At 35.7% G+C, this 22,003-nt stretch overlaps 1 protein-coding gene across 50 annotated transcripts in view; it reads right to left on the bottom strand.

Annotated features, from left to right (window-relative positions):
- Positions 1 to 7,046, bottom strand: part of LOC446193 (hyalin) — an 84,253-nt gene extending 77,207 nt beyond the window's left edge. For 16 of the 50 annotated variants that reach the window (XM_041617017.1, XM_041616984.1, XM_041616991.1 and 13 more), the window contains exon 1: positions 6,601 to 7,043. In XM_041617017.1, coding sequence (XP_041472951.1) covers positions 6,601 to 6,688 — 88 coding nt within the window. In that variant the 5' untranslated portion in view covers positions 6,689 to 7,043. Of the gene's footprint in view, positions 1 to 6,600 lie in introns of all 50 variants that reach the window. The other 34 variants (XM_041617005.1, XM_041616998.1, XM_041616992.1 and 31 more) reach the window with 7 other exon arrangements.
- Positions 7,047 to 22,003: the final 14,957 nt, after the last annotated feature.

Here is a 22,003-nt window from a genome sequence, read left to right on the forward strand (position 1 = left end):
ACCAGTTGGATTTCCAACTGGTTTCAATTGGTTTCAATTGGTTTCAACTGGTTTCAATTGGTTTTAACTGGAATTTAACAATTTCCAGTTGAAACCAGTTGGGCAACTGGAAATCCTTACTGGAACCAGTTGGGTAACTGGAAATCCTAACTGGAACCAGTTGGGCAACTGGAAATCCTAACTGGAACCAGTTGGGCAACTGGAAATCCTAACTGGAACCAGTTGGGCAACTGGAAATCCTAACTGGAACCAGTTGGGTAACTGGAAATCCTAACTGGAACCAGTTGGGCAACTGGAAATCCTAATTGGAACCAGTTGGGTAACTGGAAATCCTAACTGGAACCAGTTGGGCAACTGGAAATCCTAACTGGAACCAGTTGGGCAACTGGAATTTCTAACTGGAACCAGTTGGGTAACTGGAAATCCTAACTGGAACCAGTTGGGCAACTGGAACTTCTCCTAACTGGAACCAGTTGGGTAACTGGAAATGACTTCCAACTGGAAATGATTTCTAACTGCAACCAGTTGGGTAACTGGAAATCCTAAATGGAACCAATCGGGTAACTGGAGATGACTTCTAACTGGAAAGATGGGTAACTGGAAATGAATTCTAATTGGAACCAGTTGGGTAACTGTAAATAAAACTGGAACCAGTTTGGTAACTGGAAATCCTAACTGGATCCAGTTGGGTAACTGGAAATGATTTCCAATTGGTTTCCAATTGGAAATTTTCCAGTTACCCAACTGGATCCAATTGAAACCAGTTAATTTGCATATTTTCTGCCAGTGTGCACAAATTAATGTTTTTATGAGATTCATCATAATTTACAATATATCTGTTGATTTTTGTTAATTTGAAGTACCACACTTTTTTAAGATAAGTGTTTGGAATACTTAGCAGTGAAAACCATGTTCATAAATGTTATAGATTATAATTAGAATAGATTAAAAGATAATTAGTACACCACTAACTGTTACCAAATTGCATCAAATAAAAATACATATATTTGAAGATCTTCCATATAAATATGTACATATGAAAGTCTGCATTTTATCAATGCCCTTTACATTGGTATATACAGGCATAACACTGCTTCTGTGTTGACATGAGCAATAGTTAGTGCAAGTGTTAATTAATTTGTAACTAATTAAGTTCATTCCAACTGGAAGTTCCAATTGGATCCAGTTGGAAATCAATTGGTTTCAACTGGTTCCAGTTGAAACCAGTTGCCTCCAATTGGTTTCAACTGGAACCAATTGAAACCAGTTACCTCCAATTGGATTCAACTGGTTTCAATAGGGAAATTGGAACAACTGGAACCAATTGAAAACCAATTGAAACCAATTGCCAACTGGTTCCAGTTGCCCAATTGGTTTTAACTGGAACCAATTGGCAACTGGTTTTCAATTGGAACCAGTTGTTCCAATTTCCCTATTGAAACCAGTTGGCCAACTGGTTTCAATTGGTTTTGCTCTAATTGGTTTTAACTGGATTTTGGTCCTGGGTATTGAAACGAAATAGATCAACGAAATACTTGTAGATATAGGCTTGATTATGACCCCTTCCCACCGGGATGATCTAAGAGTATAGGCCTTAATTGACAGTTTTGGGAGGGTCTTGTGTAGTCTGAACCGGGAGTCTGAAAATAAAGAATTTAGAAGTGCCACACCCCTTCATGTTCCTAGCTATCGGCCCTATACTTTCACGCATCCCTAAGTGTGTGTGTGTGTATTTGAGTTTTGTCAGACGTGTATCAATCAGATATGATTATTTACGTCTGGGACCGACCTTTAACGTCACCATCCGAAAGACGTGACCAGGGCTCGAACCTCGAACCTCTGCATCAATTTGTAACTTCCCCACAGCTTGGATTACAGGCGCACGCCACAACGCCCTTAGCCCAATCACATGCATTATTAAACATATCTCGTACAGGGATCTAGAAATGGAAAGTAACTGTCACAATTAAACATATTTACTTTTCATTGGAGCCATAATAGCTTTGACAAAGCTTGAATTAATACAGGTGTCAACTATCATGCCCTACTGTAAAAGTGACCGTTAAAGCCTAAAGACATGACCGATAACCTATATGGCCATTGTATAGGCCTAAATATAGGCTTACAACGCCACGTTAAGCTATCGTCACATTAAGCTGGCGTCTGAATCCATTATTCCCTTTTAAATAACTAATCAATTATATTCTTGAATGGAAGAGTTCAACCGTTTGGTCCGCTTGTTTGCGATCGATATTTTAACGAAGACAATGGTTTTCCGCTTCAGTAAGGAACAATCACGTTACATTTCATTCCCAAGAGCAAAGAATCATCATTAAAGTTTATCATGTTTATCAAAGCGAAGACACACATCAATGCATGGATGCATGTCTAACTTGTAATTAATGTACGTAAACACGTCTTCTGCTCAATAAAATGGCACGATTCAAACTGATTTCAGGCTCCATGAATCGATTCTGAATATGATATTAAGATAGATTGGACAAGCAGATGTTTGTTTGAAATTGGTCTGATTTATTCATTAAGTTTTATGCGCGTTTTCGGCGAGATGGTAAACCCACATAAGATGCATAATGCTCAAGAAAATCACATCTTCTCCTCTTCGACTTTTTCTCCTTCAAAAGAATTGTTAGGGTGCCAATACATAGGGTGGGGCGTGATGACTAACTTTAAGGAATGTTTCATCTTTATACAATAGAATAAAGGGGTATTGTATGGTTACATAAGTGCACTTTCTTTAGCCCCCCCCCCCCCACACACACACATAATACCCGGCCTTCAGGTACCACCGTTGCATGAAAAATACCAGGGGTGCGATCGCTCCTTAACTGAATCCCTTGAGGCCCTCCCTGTAAATACGCTATTTTTTAAGCCCGTCGCTCTAATAAGTTGTTTAAATTCGAAATAATTGTTTAAACTTTTTAAGCAACTTATCCAAAACTTAAAATATTTTGCTTTTGTGAGTAACGGACTTGAACAACATGCTTAAAGTTTTAAACAGCGTTTTTGTATGGTGTCCCAAAAGTATTTTTAAGTTCAGCCTCGCTGTGTTAGGTAACTGAAAGCGAGACGTATCCTTGGGATCATTGCAGAGACACCAGAGAGAGTTACACATCAAACGCAACTCCATAAAGATCAATCACAACTTGATTGTTAACGAATCTTAAACGCGTATTTTCGTCTTACGCTTGAGTTGCGTTCAAACGCTAGTCTTTGTGCAACGGGGTCACGATTATCGATGAAAGTAGTAAAAATATCCCCAACAGTGTCCCACAGTGAGTGCCAAGGTGTGTTCTCAGTGGGAAAGTGGTTTTGAAATCACATTCAAACTGTCAAATTTGAGCACTTCATCTGTTTGTCTCACATATTCGCATAGTCGACAATGACTTTTGTGAACAAGATGTGGACAGTCACAACGTCGGGGTGTCCACAGTGTGAAAATATCTTCACACTGTTGAATTAGAGCATTTTAACAATGTGAATAATATGTTCACAGTGTGAACAGAATGTTTGATACTTTCATGTATTGTCTATATAGGTGTCGCGGTGTCCACAGTGTGGACATATCTCCACACTGTCGAATTTGAGCATTTCACTGTGTGAAAACGCTGTGATCGCAATGCGTGACACTGTGTTTTATACTTTCATGGATTGTCTAACATTCACAAAGATACAAAAGATCATTTAAAGAGAATTTGTTACCGCTTTGTTCACTCGTAATTTACGGGCAAAATGTACTTTATGGGTCCATTTATGACCAAAAAAATTGTGCCTCATCCCGCGCGAGCCGAAAGCTTGCCCTGATGTCTGCCATATTCGAGGATTAAGGGAGTGGTTTCTTTAGAATGTGGCGACCTCTGTGTAACCCATATTCCATTCAGTGAAGAAAAAACAAATAGTTTGAAGTGCGCGAACTGTAAAATCTGATTTGGTAGGCTTTCATTTTTTGTACGAGTTTGGGTGTCTTTTCTAGATGAAATCTTCTTATGGCACTTACTGCGCATGAGCAGGCCTATTGAAGATTTTGTATTGTGAACCACCGATTGATAAAATAAATTTGCCATAAAACTTAATAACGGTACCTGAATAGCACAATACCTTCGTTCCCCTCCTACATACACAGATATACACACCCACATCATTTCCATGCAGACACACTTCGACTTCTACTTTTACGAATGTTAGCATTTTTTACATTAAAAATATAAATGTTTGTAAATAGTTGAAATACATATATGTTGCATTTCTAAATCATATTGGTATAAAATGATTATAAAATAATTACTATAATAGCCAAACTCGTGCAAATACGATCAAATCTATGGCATTCGTGTACCGGCTAATAAAATTAAGTGATTTTACAACTACTCCGTATTACTTAATTCAAGCAACATGCCTGGGTGAATCAAAATGCTAACATAAAGAATCTAAGTTCATTTCTGTTGAATTTTGTTCCTTGTCCAATTTAGTTTTTATCTAAAAATTCGAACTACTTCTAGTTGCATATGATCTCTTGATCCATTGATCCAATCCATAGCCGCATTTTACATGTGATTACACGTTCTTAAAAAAATTTTGAGCACATTAAATTTTAGCTCGTCACTCTAATATACATTGTTTAAAATGTTAAACATTCAAGTTGTTTTACGCTTTTAAGAAGTAAAAAAAAATCATAAAGATTAAACAATTTATCAAAAGTGTAACAAACTTGTTGTTAGATTTGTGAGTTTAAACAACTTTTTAAAGTGCGAATTAAGCAGTGGTAAAATACGCAGAACAGAGAAGTTATGAAGACTTCATTTTCATGTCGGTGAAAATAAATAGTGTTATTTTTTAGTATTCATAGTATTTGAAACTTTGCTCAGATAAGCTGAGGATTACTTCGATCCTCTTGCGCTTAAAGCCATCTTTTTTCTTGGACAGCTAATTTTACAATAGATCGTTACCGTCCTATTGAACAGGTGGTGATAGAATTAATTTAACTGGAATGAACTTTTGCTTCTTAAGAGAATAGTGTCCCTTCTAACGTCAGGAAGTGGAAGAATAATCAATATTTTCTAACCGGTAGATCATTAAAACCAATTGAACATGACCGTGTTTCTGCTTATAGCCAACTTGGTGAAAGTCTTTGCGAATGCTATGTTACAAATAAGTAGTACTGTCTTCTTTTTACCAATTAAGTTTTGAGAAATAGTCGATGCTATTAACCGATGGGTGGACCTGTATATATCCCGAGTACTATGAGCAAAATTGATCGCAATGGGTGCTAGTGTGTTATACAATGACGATTCTTGTAATCAATGAAGGAAGTTATGGAATGTAGGGTAGATGATCGATGTCATTTACCGGACACTATTTCACGGATTCTTTAACCTAACACAATATCCGCGATTAGCAAGTTACTTGCATCTGACCTCAATGTGTCATGTATATCATAATAGCTTTTGGTAACTGATGTTAACGATCAGGGATCTATCACGAGTAATACCGAAATTGGACAAGACAAGAATATGATATATCATTACGACCCAATCATTATTTTTTGTTGTAATTTTGTAATGAAACTAATTTAGGGGCTTGCCTTTTGTACAAGCTTTGCTTTTTTCGGCAAGGCCCTCCGTTTTACTTTAAAATACAAATGTCTTCTTAGGTAGCTTTATTTATTGAATTGTGTTCCTTAATCTAAAATTAGGCCTATGTTATATATATGTTATTATTATATCTTGCAGTATTTCGACCTTATGTTATATTTATCATAATTATGTACAATTGTGAAATGAAAATCAATAAATAAAACAAAATCAAATCAAATCAATGATTACAATGTCCAGAATTCATGCCGTTATGATGATTTGTTTCACTTTTCTAACATATGTAAAAGACAGAACAGTTGAATTGCTATATATGAGCAAAGTGTCAGTTATATATAACGAATATAATACTGGCAACCGTAGACCTAAACAAAATAATCATACTTGAATAAAAATCAATTGGGAAAATCATACGGACTAGTTTGAGAGATGACATTCTACTTAAAAACACATTACTGAACAAGATAGACATAAAGGGTAGACGTTTCTTGCATTTCAAGTATATTCGGTAAGGTAAATAATCTTTAAACTTTTTTAATCGATGTCAAAACTTTGGCTCCATGACATAAAACGATATTTATCTACGTTTACCTTCTGTCAATAATCAAAATATAATGGAAATGCATAATAAACTAGAAAAGAACGTTCTTTCAACCATGAAAAAGCCAAACAATTTTTCTAACATAAAAAAACGCCAAGCAAGAAGTGGACATGTAGTTAAGAAGCCACACGCCCTACGATTGCTTTTTGTTAACACTCTCACACATATACACACTCACACACCCACAAAATGATACGCACACACCATCCCCCATGTACACATTCAGAACCCATCATTTGTTTTTCAACATCATATTTTTCTTCATATAGAGACAAGCACTCAAATACACACCACCGACCCTCGCCCACACACGCACACACACCCTCACATACTACACGCCCATGCATGTGTAGTAGGCCTCCAGCGACCACCACGTGTAAATCGGCTTACCTTGTGCTGACGTTAAATGCACCAAAATCAAACAGCCCAGGAGGCTCAGTAACATCTTGAAATCCATTTTTAGCAAGTCAATGGACATAATAAATGTCAATAAATTCCCCTCTCAGAGGGTGAAATACTCCTTAGAGGATAACTTAATATATAATATTTCAGAAAATTATTGCATATCCATCGAGGGATGAGAGAAAAAAGAAGTGGCGATGCAGTCCCAACGGCTTCAGTCAGGTCGCCGAAGTCGCGTCTGTATCAAGAAAGGCGTCTTGGAACCACTGTTGATGAGTCTTGAAGGTGGTCCTGGCGGAGAGGATGGATGATGATCGAGCTGGAACCGACAGCGGTGAGTGCGTTCGTCCGTAGCGAGGCGACAGCACTAGTTTGAAAGATGGAATTCTTCGATACAATGGAAACTGTTCCACAAAAAAGAAAACTCTCATTACCCTCGTTGGGGGAATAATGCCTGCCGGGGACTCAAGGGCTCGGGACAATGGTAAGACTCACCGCGTTCAACACAAAATAGGGTAAGCATTGTCCCTTTACCCCTTATCTATAGAATTTGGGTACCACGCCCCGACTGATGCATCTTCTATGGGTAGATGCGGGACCAATAGGAAGCCGGGTTTCATTCCCCGACCCCTTTCCCTCTTTAGGGGTTCTTCCGAGTCTCTTCTTATTCAACTCATCTCGGCTTAAACCTCAATGATCTGGTATTCAAACATAAGCTAACAACCGCCATTGTTATTCAAAACTACTTTTACATCGGTATGTCTTACTTATATTAAGAACTTTTCAGAGTCAGTCGGTTTTTAGCAAGCTGCAAACAGTATGTAGAGCTGGGATCCATTATTAAAAGATCGTTCCACGGCGAGGCAAATATACCGTGCGGATTCGAATAAAAACAGTTTGTCGAGTGTTGCGTAACCGAATGACTAAAGACAGTTGGTTTAGCGATTTGCAATGATGCAAAGAAATGATTTGAATTGTTATAGGGACATATTGAACGACTGCTCACAGAGAGATAATGGGAAAGTGGGACACGAATAAACCCGAATAGGAGCGGGGGCATCATGCCTCAAAGCTTCAAACGATTTTCCGGAAAGCCAAAAAAAAATCTCAAACATTTTAAGGACATTTTTTTAAAGGGGAAGTTCACCCTGACAAAAAGTTTATTGTAAAAATAGCAGAAAAATTAATGAAAAATATTGCCGAAGGTTTGAGAAAAATTCATCAAATAATTAAAAAGTTATTAGAATTTCAATTATTTGATTTGTGACGTCATATGCGAGCAGCATTCTTACATAGCGAATGGTAAAAAATCAATAAAATGTCTTTTTCTCAGAAAATTGAAAATAGTTTTCACTGTAACTTTTGTATATCAATAGACAAATCGTTTCACACCCGATCAAGAAAAAACAAAATTAAGTCATTTAGAACCATACAAAATTTGAAATTTATGCATTTTATATTACATAACACATGGGACAGCTGCTCGTTTATGACGTCACAAATCCAAAACTTTGAACTCTAATAACTTTCTTACTTTTTGACGGATTTTCCTCAAACCTTCACCAATATGTTTTACTATTTTTTCTGCTATTTTACAAGAAAGTTTTCTTCAGGGTGAACTTCCCCTTTAAGTATCGCGCAACTTTTGAGACCCAATTTTCGACGTTCGGCGTTGGCATCGCGACGCCTAGTGACTTTTTACGACACAATCATGACAATGTCATGGCGAAAATGGCTAATTTTCATATTTTGTGTATGGGAATTAAAATTCATAAAAGTGTGTGTATTTTTTATTCTAATTGGTCTGCTTCATTATCAAATGGTTTAATTTACTTCTTAAGGGGTGTGTGATAATTTCCATTGAAAAAAAATCGATGAAAAACAAAAGATAATAAACGAAGAAATACATAAGAAATAATGAATAAAACAAAGAAAAAAAATCGAAAATTTTCTTCGTGAAAACCCTTTCAAGAATAAGATTGAAAAGAAAAAAAAAAGCGAAACTTGTGGAATGAACTTGATAAAAATTCGAAAGCAACAATGAACGAAGTTTCATTTTTTATGAAAAGAATTACTTTTCAGTTTGACGAAATTGCAACACTCAAAAGGTGGTTTACATTATGAAAGCTGCTATGTCAGGCAAGGCAATTTTCATACGGTCAAGAACAGCTTTTATTCCAAAATGTATCTTGGAATTTTAGCATGCTCGTAAAGGGTCCCTGTTTTGGTCAAGGAGATGTCGCACTTCTGCGAAAGTGACCCGCAACCTCTAAACTGAAAGAGTGTACATATTATCACCTTGCGTCTAAAATCTCGGGTCGATCCTATGACTGATGAAGACATCTTTGGAAAAGCTTTAATTACCTGTACAGAGAATTATTTTACATCGTCACCTTGATGTTAGAATCATCATGTGCGATAGGTACAATTATGGTCAGTGAGAGATGGGAAGGAAAGGTTGATTTTAAGGGCGAGATGATGCAGATATCGAGGTATAAAGGATGGATGGGTTTCAAGTTTCAAGGGTGTCTTCCAGACGAACCTCTTTCAAATATTACAAAAGTACATTGTTAACTTTTGTGTCAACGTTGTTGTTTTGGGGGTGAAGTTGTAAATAATTTTAAGGGGCTTGTTTCACAAATACTAATTTGCAATTATGATAACTTTGTGGAAACATTCAATTTGATTGGCTGCTTATCCCTCAAAATTATGACGACTCCACGACAATCACATGACAAAGTTATTTCATCGTGTTCTATGAAACGGGCACCCGATATGCGAAGAAAGCTGACATGATGCAAATGATTATAAGCAACTATTCAATTAAGTTGTAACGTTTTCGTGAAAATTAAGACCATCAACCAACCTTATTATGTCCATTGTGTTCTTATTACATGTTTTATGTCGAATCCGACTGTTTACATTTTACGGGTGACCTAATTCTGAAATATTTACACGGCTATACAGGTGTGTCTGTTTGATAACTTATTCAAGAATTCTAGTCCTTTCAAACATCTGATTAAGCCTTTTGTTGATTTTCGAGGATTGCTGATTAATTTGCTCTTTGTGGGCTACCTAATAAGACTCTTCCACTTTCGCTTTGATGCTACCATAGAGCCCATTACACAGTCACATTAACGTACCGATTCCATACCAATCGGAGTTATTACTTTTTGTTTTGTAATAATATTTATCAATCATTCAGATCATAATCAAAGTGCTGGTACATTGTGAAATATTACAATTCTATATTAACAAAAAACTTTTCACAAAAGACAAATAATGATCTATAATACAAATAATCGTACAAAATGACACGGTATTAACATATTCATATACAGTGGATAAATTCAGTCACAAAAATTAACCATTTATAACCAAAATAAATTCACAAAATCATACAATAGTTATGCATAAAATTGATTGCTCAACATTGATTAAACTGACTGAAATTTACAATAAAAAACGGAAAAGGGTTCCAGTGCATACTCCTCCCACAAACACACACACACACACAGAAAAGACACAAAACTAAACAATTAGTACAAAAAAGCAAAAGCAATACAAAAAAATAAAAGCAGGAGGAAGGAAAGAAAGAAAGAGAGAGGGAAAAAAGGGGGGACAAAAGAAAAATATGGAATAAAAAAAAGAAAAAGAAAGAAAGAAAAATTGTGATCGTCGTCTCATTGGTCGGTTGGTTAACGTATCTTTGGAGTGACTATAACCAATACAACCATGAATCATGTCATAGAAGCAAGGCGAAAGTTTGGAAGACATAAACAGGTATTTCGAAAATGCTTGTGACTAAAATCGTGAACATATTTTAACGTGATTCCTCCCTTTTGACAGTTCAGGCTATTAAATAAGTGATTTCAGTAGCCTAGGTATATAAAGTAAGAATGGACAAGTAAAAATTCCCGATAATTTCCTTAACAATTTCAACAGGACCATGTTAAAAAACAGTGTATTTGTTATCTGAACATGTTTATCCAGTTTAAAGATTTCTAATCAATAAAAAAAACCAGATAAATACATACACACATAAATGAATAAATAAATAAATAAATGAATAAATAAGTAAATAAATAAATGAAGAAATAAATGAAAAAAATAATTAATTAATTAAATAAATAAATACATAATGAATAAAATCGGATAAAATAGATGAAAATTATTGAATTATTGATGCTGTGCATTATTTTAGTGAAAAGATGTAACAAGTTGCACTTATGACGATCGGATTTCATTTATTATTACGCAGTCACGATTCATTGTAGTAAAATGTGGATAATCACGATAATTCCATTCGTATTTTATACTCAAATACAAAACAAACCGATAAGGTATGACAAGTCAGAATCGGACCCGTCAATGCAAATTGGCAATATATACACGGATCTTTCACCGAAATAGTGCAAAGCTACAGTGTTCAATGTTCTTCATTTCTCACCAGGCAAACCTACACTGTTAAAAAACCCGTGATTTTACAGAAAATAAACAGAAGATTTTGCAGAAAGCAATAACAGAATCATTCTGTAAATTCATAAAACAGGAATTTTTCTGCAATTTAACATAACAGGTCTGTTAAAAAAGGGGGAAAAGGGTGTTTTATTCAAGGAAATTTGTAAGATTCCATACACCAAATACCAAATTCCTGTAAGATTACGCAATTCATTAAGATTACAGATGATCTCGAGACTCTGCTGCAGGAACTTCTTTTGTTTTAAGGATAAATTTTCTAACAGCGTATATTACGTGCATTGGCATATACAGTGGCGGTATGTTTGGGCTTAAGGAGAACCGGGCGTGGTTATGGTATTATTGGTCGCATCTCATTCAGCACGTCTCCCGTTCAACGATCATCATAAGGTTTCTTAATTCGTGCTATTTATGAAACGGTCCAAAAACGTAAAGGTTGGAGATTCCAATTGACAAAAGGATCACCGAATGAAGGTTTTTGCTGAATAAGAAATGCACTTTGCGCTTATAGCTATCACAAATTCGTTGATCTCATTAAGGTCTGAAAAATGCAACTCTGAACTCTTTACAAGCGGAATATAAACGGTGGAATGGAACATTGATCACTTAGTCCGATTTAAGCTTCAATCACCGCCGGAGCATTTAATAATAAATATACGGTTTTAGATTTAAAATGTATGAATATATTTTTGGTTTTGTTTATTATCTGAAACTTAATCAAAATATATAAAAAGGTTATCGATAAATCGTTGATACATTTTGATAGAGGTTCACGATTCAAAATCAATAACAAAGATTTGAAATGTCAAGGAATTTCATATTTTCACATAAAACATTACAAATAAATGCTGATGTCTAATTGTGATTAGACATCAGCATTTACGGGTGATTGAGAGTGAGAGAGAGAAAAAAAAAATATATATATTTTCATAAATATATTGATAAGTATGTATATTGTCCAAATTATTTATTGTACAATATCTCATAGTAATGATAACAACAATAATAATGATAATATTAGTAATAATAAAGATTGATATAAGCGCATAATAGAAAGTTCTCGCAATGCGCTTTATATTGTAAGACATCATTATAAGTATAAACGAAATAATAATCGTTTTTATTTAACGGTTCCAAGATGGTGTAGATGATGATTGACACGCTTGATTATGATTGATTTTGATATTACATAGATTTCTTGGTTTAAAAACATTATACAATACTTTTCTATTCCATTGACGTGCTAATGATGAATGGTCCAAAACTGAATACCCATAATGCATTAGTCTTTGTTATTAAATTAAGCATCAGGCACTCATGTATAGATTTTTGTTTTAATGCATGCATGATTCATTCGTGTGAAGCGTTCTAATTTGTAATCAGCTGATTGTTTTTATACCACGCCTTTCCATGTCATCATTAAACCGGATTTATTGATCAAGGGTTAGCCCAAGACGCAGAACTTATTATATGTTTTAGCATAAAAGATGTTTTGATGTTTGAATAGTCCATGAAACTATCGTCAACTACTTCGCCACTCCCTGTGAGGCGGGGCAGTCCCGATGAGTAACGCCAGTGTCCTCCATTGACCAATCAACAGAGCTGATATAGTAACTTTTACGATCGTTACTACATGACCTCATTCTCATTGTGACATCAGCGTGTCAATAATGGAAGCCCTCATTCATACCTTTTATTGTTTCAGAACAAACACATGACAACTGCCACTGGTCGCGCCCATGTGCTTCGCATGGAAGTCCTTGACTTGTGATATTCCCGACCTTTCGTTTGAGGACGCGTACGCTTATTTAGAACGGTAGTTCATTTTGGGAGAGACTTTTGGGCCCGTCGTCATGGTCGTAAAACTCCGTCCTGTAATGCAAATTGTGTGACATGGGATTTTTTTTTCGTTTCGCATCTGGAACGGAAACATTCGATTTGCGTTTCGTGTGCAAAATTCTGGTTGCTACTATGGTAACAGCGATATATCTTATTTAGGACGACTTTCCAAATCCAAATTTGCTTCCTCCCAGAACTCGAGAGGCCGCCCGGGGGACCCACTTCCATTGAATGGTGGATACCAGGCGCGACCACATGTAAAAAGGGAAGAGTGGGTATACGTATAGGCCTATGTAGCGTTATGAGGGTGTGAGAAACAATGATTAAAATACTGAAAAGGGATATATTTCCACTACTTGTAGGGTGTCACAACCCAAATACTTGTTGAGAGATGCATTTTCATAATCTGGAAGACCTTCCCTTGTTTAGGGTGCTTTACGAAACCCCATGGTCGCGCCTGGTATCCACTCATCAATGGAAGTGTACCCCCCGGCAAACCCCCCATTTCTGCGGAAAAGTAAAACATACTGCCCATTACATTGTGTGCTAGAGGCATATTGTTTATGTAGAAGGTGCTAGCAAAAGAAAAAAACTCCGCAAATTTAGACGGTTTATGGCCTGTTGCATGCTGTGTACATGTCAACGCATGGGAAATGATTCGGCTTGAGAGGTGACTGACCCATGGAATCAATTGCCAGTGATCCACAAATAATGCACATTAAATGCAATATCGATTCGATGGACTGTAATGATCTATATCTAAGCCTTAATTCGGTAAGTTTTTCCTTACTAAATATGTACTCGATTTGTTTGAAAAACCACTTTCTTATCCATAATCTACATTTCGCATGTCTCCAGCCAGCTGGAGTCATAGCCATGATACAGGTACAGTCCCGCCGCGAGCTTAGGCAGGCAAATGGCATGGCATGGCATGCTGGTATCGTATGAAAGAGATTTGCACACGAAAAGCAAGATCTATAGGGCCTGTATCACAAAGCTTGGCAATGATCGTAAACAATTTTCTACGTTTGATTGTATTGACTGTAATGTATAATCAATCCAGAAATTCGAGTCTATGATTAATCGTTAACTTTTGAGTTACCCGACTCTAATCTCGCGTTGTAGAGATTTGCGAAAGGTGCCTATTGACATTATCTGGGAGGGGGCAAATTATTGAATTTAGCCTGAAAATGGGGGGTCATCGCGTTTTCTTGGCTTTTGGCGTTGGCGTTACGTAATCAGTTCCTTTCGACTCACAATCAAGCATTTCGGGGACTTATCTTACTTTGTTTTGATAAACCCTGCACTTCGAAATCTTCAGAAATTACAACATAAAGACGGACATGGCAAACTAATCGTTGTAATTTCAGGGAGTATGTAATCCAAGCGTATCCCAATTTTCGATATTTATTTCACCTTTTGTGAGTTTAATCAATAGTTTTATGTTGAGCAGTCTTCATGATTTATTTTATCTTTCAGCTTCAGGTGCTTTGTCTACATACAGAGAAACGCACATAAGAACAAAATGAATTATGAATAGATTATAATATCTTTTGAGAACTTATTCTAACAAGGCCTCTGTGATTTTCTTCTCGAGTTCTCTTTTATTCAATTATGATATTTAATCAAGGCAATGTTTTGTTTATGTATGAAAGGATTTACTCGGTATTATTATATGCAGTTCTTTTTTTTTTGCATTGTACATATGCTTTTTACCCTATTTGAATTTGAATGAATAAATAATTGAATTGAATACATTAATTGAATTGAAAACAATTTCGCTGTTGTGTTTGTATACCTGCTTTTATTTATACATTCAAACAATATATACATATTATGTACATAACGTGTGCATATACAATGTAAGTAGACATACAATATACATACATTGGCAATTGTTAATATGAAAAATGCAAACAACCCCAAAAAGAAATCTGATTTCAATTTAAAGTGATTGGTTAACATTGGTTTGACTTTTTAAAAATCTGAGCTAGAAGGTCACACTTGTCACCTGTGTCTGTGGTATGTTACAAAAATGAAGCCCAGAAAAAATTGCGTTCGAAAATAATTATTTAGTGCTTCAATAATTGAAATATAAAGTGACCGGAAACACCATCTTAATTTCATCCCATGCACTTATGTGTACTATTTAGGAGTCTATAAGACGCCTATATTTACAAAATCGGGGTTTGCCTTGTAGTTTTAGCTTTTCATTCTCAATAATGGTTGTTTTCAGGGTTTTTTTTATAGTTCTAACACATGTACTTGTACACATGTTTCATCTTGGTTTGAAATTGTTTTAAATCGGCTGCTCACAAAGTTAAACAATACCTTTAAGTACACCTTGAAACCTAAAGCACTTATATCAAAATTCTAAAAGGGCCGATGAATGGCCATGCACATGACATGTAAGGAATTATCTACTGACATAAAAACGAAAACTTGAATGGATATCATCATTAAAGGGATGGTCCATGCTTGGAGATATCTATATCCCAATAAATAGAGTAAAATTCTCAAAGCAAAATGCTGGAAATTTGATCGAAATCGGATGACATATAATGAAGTTATTGAATTTTAACAATTTGCATTATTCCGGTGAAACAATTGTAGGCATGTCCTCATGAATATTCATTAGCTGGGCTGATGATGTCACATCCCCACTTGTACTTTTGTATTTATATATGAAATTAGGTTTATTAAAAAAAAATTCTATCAATAACTAAATCAATTGGATTGACAACTGAAGTGCATTAGTTATTTATTGCCCCAACTTTTTTTTATCATAATAGAGATACATTTACACATGTATAAAAAAATGAAACAATCTTCATTTCATGTAAAAACATAAGAAAAAGGAAAGTGGGGAGATGACATCATCATCCCACCTAATGAATATTCATGACGATGTGCATAATACTGTTTTCACAAAATATTAAACGTTTAATTCAGTAACTTCGTCATTTGCTATCCGATTTTGATGACTTTGTCAGCATTTTGCATTGGAATTTTACTCTATTTATTTAGATATAAATATTTTCAGCCCGGAGTATCCCTTTAAATATTGAGTGGCGTATATTCTCTTTTTAATGAGAGCGCCGTTTAAAAAAACCCAAACAACGTCAAAAACAACAACATTAACCTGTTTTAACCGTCAGAGTATATTTCTCGGTGTCGTAGAGTTCAGTTTCACGTTGAATTCAATTGTTATTAATATCGTGTTGAAATTCACTGTGAATTTTACTCTATTTATTTAGATATAAATATTTTCAGCCCGGAGTATCCCTTTAAATATTGAGTGGCGTATATTCTCTTTTTAATGAGAGCGCCGTTAAAAAAAACCCCAAACAACGTCAAAAACAACAACATTAACCTGTTTTAACCGTCAGAGTATATTTCTCGGTGTCGTAGAGTTCAGTATCACGTTGAATTCAATTGTTATTAATATCGTGTTGAAAAATATTCATAAGTATGATTTAACATAATATATCTACAATTATCTGCACTGTGAAATGGATATATTGCATAATAATTAATGTAAAAACAATTCGGGGAATTCGATTTCTTACTGGGATTAATTCTTATTGTGAAGTCTTGGGCTTAACCAGTAAGTTGAATTTGTTCAATTTGTTCATCTTCAAGCTTACTGAAGCACAGAGTCAGTAAACACACCGTGAACTCAACACGAAGAGATTATTAACACTTTATGAACACACTATGAACACATTATAAACATACTATGAACACATATGGAAACAATATGAGCACGGTATTAACACATTATGAACAAATATGAACGCATTTAGAAAACTCTATGTACACACTGTAAACACACGTTAAACATACTATGAACACCATGCATTCACCATGAACACATCATAAACATACTATGGCCGCATCATAAAACATGATTATGAACACTTTATAAAAACAATATGAGCACGCTAACGTATTATGAGACAGAGTGGACATACTATGAACACACTTTGAAAACAAGATATGAACATGCTATTGTAGACACTATGAGCACACTACAGACACCTTTTGAACATACTATGAACACTTGAACACACTATAAGCACACTGTGGACACACCATAAACACACTTTCAACACACTATAAACACAATATGCACATACTTTGAGTAGACTGTAGATCCACTGTATACTATATGAACACACTGTGAACATAGTGTGGACACTGTTATTTCCAGCAGAAAGAGGATCTTTGATGTGTTAGTGAGGGAGGGGATTGAATCCCCACACCCAAGCTTTAAGCAACCATTAAGTCATTGATGACTAATATAATAATTGTGAAATAATAATTGTGAAGCGCTTTGAACAGTCGTAGATTGATAAAGCGCTATATAAATGCCAATTGTTATTATTATATTATGATGATCACATTTGCTGGAGAAATTGATCTTTGAAATAATGTAAAATTCTATTCTTGTTCCATGAGTAATGCCCGGTCTCACCAACGAAACCGACCGATGGTATGACACTGGTAATAACGTAATAATTTTGATCGGTCTGATGTCGGTTTCGTTGGTGTGACTGTAACTTAATACTAGTCATTGACGAGAAGGCAAGATTTGAGCCAAATAGTTATTCAATTCACTTCAATTCATTTCTTTCAAGTACAAGATAAAAAAAGCATATCATACACAAATAGGCCTAGACAAAAAAAGTAACAAATATGTACGGTGGGGGATCAAAAGGCTCATAACTGGCTTGTTGGAAATGGTCCTCACAGATATACATGTACTTAACCAAAAGTGACATTCTTTTGAAATTTCATGCATTGTTTTATTAGATATCAGTGGATTTTATTTTAAAGATAAATGCCAGTTGTGGTAACGAGATTTCAAAATTAGCTCTTACCATTCAGATGACTACCCTTGTGGTCTGTGTGTATGAATGAAAAATATACACAGCAAAAACTGTGGTGTTAACCGGTGTATATAGAGGATCACACCAGTTATTTTACTCCGGTGTTAAATTGATGGTGCTAGTTTAACACCTATAGGTGTTATCACAACACCTTTGGTTGGTGCATTTACACTCTTTGGTGTTGTGTTCAGTCTCTAGGGTGTAATTTTAACACCTCAGGGTGTGGCCCTCTATCAACACCAACTGGTGTCAGTTTTTACAACACATTTTTTTACAGTGTATATATGCGCCAAAGGATTCTGGAAGAAAAAGAGAAATTTCTGAGAAATTAGCAAATGAAGCATCATGGAATTGAAGACAGATGTCGGGTGTCTTTCCAAGCAATAATTAAAATACACTGCTCAACATGATGTGCCTATCTGTGTTGGTGATCCTCAAGTGTTTACTGCCTTTTTCAAACTTAGATTTCATTATATTACATAGTACAGTTTATTTACCAGGGCCCCGTCTTACAAAGAGTTACGATTGATCCGATCAATCGTAAATATGGACGGCCAGCAATGTCAACATGCTATTATTCATGTTTGTTAAAAATAAATTCTTTGATGTATATTCATGCATTCATATTTTTCTTGAAAATTCACTGTGCCTCTCTTTGTTCACAAAGGACATTGTGCAAAGAAAAAAATATGACACTGATGGATTTTCCGACTACGAATCAATCGTAACTCTTTGCAAGGCGGGGCCCACGGGTCGTGTGGTCCAGTGGTTAGAGCATTGGACTCGTAATCGCAAGGTTGTGAGTTCGAATCCCAACTATTCCATTGTCTCCACTTGATAAAAAGGCCCAAGAGTGATATCTGTCGTCTATTTCGTCAGCCACTATGACTGATTAACCTAGACGTAAAATGTTTCCAAGGTAATTGTTTATATGCCAGCTAGGCGTTTACCAGCTGTCCTGTTGATGTCCTGTCGAGTTCCTACAGGAGTTACCACAAACGGAAACAGATATACATCTATACGATGACAACTAACCCTTGATTAATTTACTTCGTTTCTCATACATTCGGCGTTTTACTGAAACCACGTTCATTTGATCTTTAAGAGAAACGAAACAAAATGCTGAAACCTTCGGGGGCGGTAGTAAGGTCTTTTATTTCATACTCGCCCACATGAGAGAAATAATTGTGCATATCGAAAGAAATAAAAAGATAAGTAGGCCTACTGTGAAATGCGGAGAGAAAGAAAATAAAATCATAAAACCGTCTAACAAACAGAAAAGGCCTTTTTAAAAATCAGCCATGGAGGTTATTGGTGAGAGCGAGATATTTTTAAAAAAAAAGTTTTTGGCCACCTTCGAAAACAAATTAAAACGTTTCAGCTTCCCAGTTATTTGAAATGAAACCCAAGGGCGTAGGCTGGTTTGAGCATGGGGAGGTGGAACTAAAGTGGTATCGGGGTACACATCTTGGGGAGTTTGGAAAATCAGCTATTGAAAGCAGAAGAAGGGGTACAAATTTTGTTATGCTTGCCAGTGTCGGAACTCCTCTGCCTCAGCAGGAGGGTGCACATGCACCCACCAGTGCACCTTGAAACCTTGATTATGTTTTATTATTATTATTTACCATTTATCCCTTGGTTTACCAGCAATAATCTGTATACACACTTTAAAAAATATTGTGTAAAATGCTCCATGAATTCACCAAACGTCTGGTCCAGTTTACCCGACCATTCGAGAAAAGGACACCCTAAATTCCCGAAACATCTGGTCCATCTCAACCCACCATTCAAGAAAAGGACATCCTAAATTCCCGAAACATCTGGTCCAGCTCAACCAACCATTCAAGAAAAGGAGATCCTTAATTCCCGAAACGTCTGGTCCAGTTTACCCAAACATTCAAGGAAAGGATACCCGAAATTCCCGAAGCGTCGGGTCCAGTTTACCCCACCATTCAAGAAAAGGATACCCTAAATTCCCGAAGCGTCGGGTTTTGTTCACCCGACCATTCAAGAAAAGAACACCCTAAATTCTCGAAGCGTCGGGTTCAGTTTACCCGACCATTCAAGAAAAGGACATCCTAAATTCCCGAAGCGCCGGATCCAGTTTACCCGGCCATTCGATGATTTTGCTGTAATTTTCACAAAGCATCGGGTAAACTTGACCAGACATTTCGTGAATCTACTGGGATGCCATTTTCTCGAATGGCCGGGTACACGCGATTGCCCGACACCACGCAAAACACGAAACTGACTATAGCACCGATTGGGGCCAAAAATCTGACATCTTATTTTTGGTGTATAAAGGTTTAATTAGATCAGTAATGGACTATGGTTGTGAAGCCTATGACGGAGCTTGTGGTAATCTGAAAAAGAAATTAGACTCTATTCAATATCAAGCCTTAAAAATTATCACGGGAGCAGCACACCAAACATCGTTAAATGCTCTACAAGTGGAATGCAATGAAATTTCACTACAAGCGCGAAGAAGTATGTTTGTAGATAAATATAATTACTACCTAAAGGCGGCAAAAGAAACGCATCCCACAAAAAGAATATTGTTGCCATGTTGGCAGTACGAAATAATCACAGGAAAAACAGGAGAAGGTCCGTTTGTCAAAAGGATAAGAAATCAAATAAATGATGATATTGAAAAACAGGTAGACTGTGCTCCAAGAAGACCTTTTTGGCACTACAAAACACCAAATGTTTCTACGATTATCAAAGAACACATTAATAAGAAATTCACATCACCGATAGAGTCTAAAACATATGCTAATGAAATAATTACTAAGAAATGGTCTCATGTCCTCAGAATCTATACAGATGCTTCTAGGTTACAAGATGGAAGAACGGGTTCGGCCTTTTACATACCGAAGTTACAAGTAAGAAAAAAGTTTAGATTATGTAAAGTAAACATTATGAGAGCTGAATTGTCAGCGATTATTATGGCCTTAGAATGGATAGAGGAATATCTTCCAATAGCAGTAGTAATTTTATCTGACTCAAGTTCTGCTTTAGAAGCCATAAAAAATTTTCAGGAAAGTAGTATGATAGTCGAAATATATGAAAAATTAATGATAATAAACAGATTTGGAATAGAAGTGAATTTCGAATGGGTACCAGCACACTGTGGCCTAGCAGGCAATGAGGAAGCAGACGCTTTAGCAAAACAAGCGGCTTCAAAAAATAACATTGATGTTTACATTAACAAAAACAAACAAGAATACTTGAGTGAAAGGTCAGATTTTTATAAAAAATGAATGGCAGAGTTCATGGGAAAACACGGAGAAAGGAAGGCACCTTTTTAACATACAACCAGAGGTGAAATATAGTTGTATTATAAAAGGTTTTTGCAGGAAAGATGAACGAATATTGCATCAATTCCGTCTTGGTAAATGCAGATTAAATTATTATAATTATATAATGAAAAAACACGATACAGGACTTTGTAATAATTGTCAAACTCATGAAACCATAGAGCATTTCATGTTATTATGTCCTTTATATGCCAGACAAAGGGATCGACTTTATCGCAAATTGAAAGTTACGAACCCGAACCTAACGACGTTATTCGCCAAAGAAGAAAATTTCCCGGCCATTTTAGCCTTTATAAAAGGCAGCGGAAAATACAACCAACTCTAGAGAATATATAAACATACATATATGTACATGTCCTAATACATGTGAATACCTATATATGAGGCTGTTTTTTATTTTGTTGTGTGTATATATTCAGGCTTATTTTTTAGGCTGACTTTAAAGTAGTATGTCGCATAATAATGTATAAATGTATATATGTAAATAGAGAGGAGGTGAAAAAAAAAAAGAGAATTAAAAAAAGACAACAAAACATAATATATCTGGATATTATATTGGGAATTCCATATAGATACCATTTTGTTTCTTCTGTTTCTCTCGGATTTTTAATAAAACAAAGGTACGGCAGTACAGCGCTTATATGCTTTCGAAAGACACTTTATTAAAACCAATAAACTAACACCCACATCCATGAAAGGAAAACATAAGCACGAGTACTAACTGTTAAATCTAACAAACGATGTTTAAACAAAATACTCATAAGATTTGAATACTACACAACGCCTTTCCTCGGTGAATCTATATCTCACAAACAGTGCAATATAACAAAATCGAATGTCGAGAGCTGTACAGGGGAGGGTGAA

The sequence above is a fragment of the Lytechinus variegatus genome, chromosome 9, assembly GCF_018143015.1.
Source record: "Lytechinus variegatus isolate NC3 chromosome 9, Lvar_3.0, whole genome shotgun sequence".
Lineage (NCBI taxonomy): Eukaryota > Metazoa > Echinodermata > Echinoidea > Temnopleuroida > Toxopneustidae > Lytechinus > Lytechinus variegatus.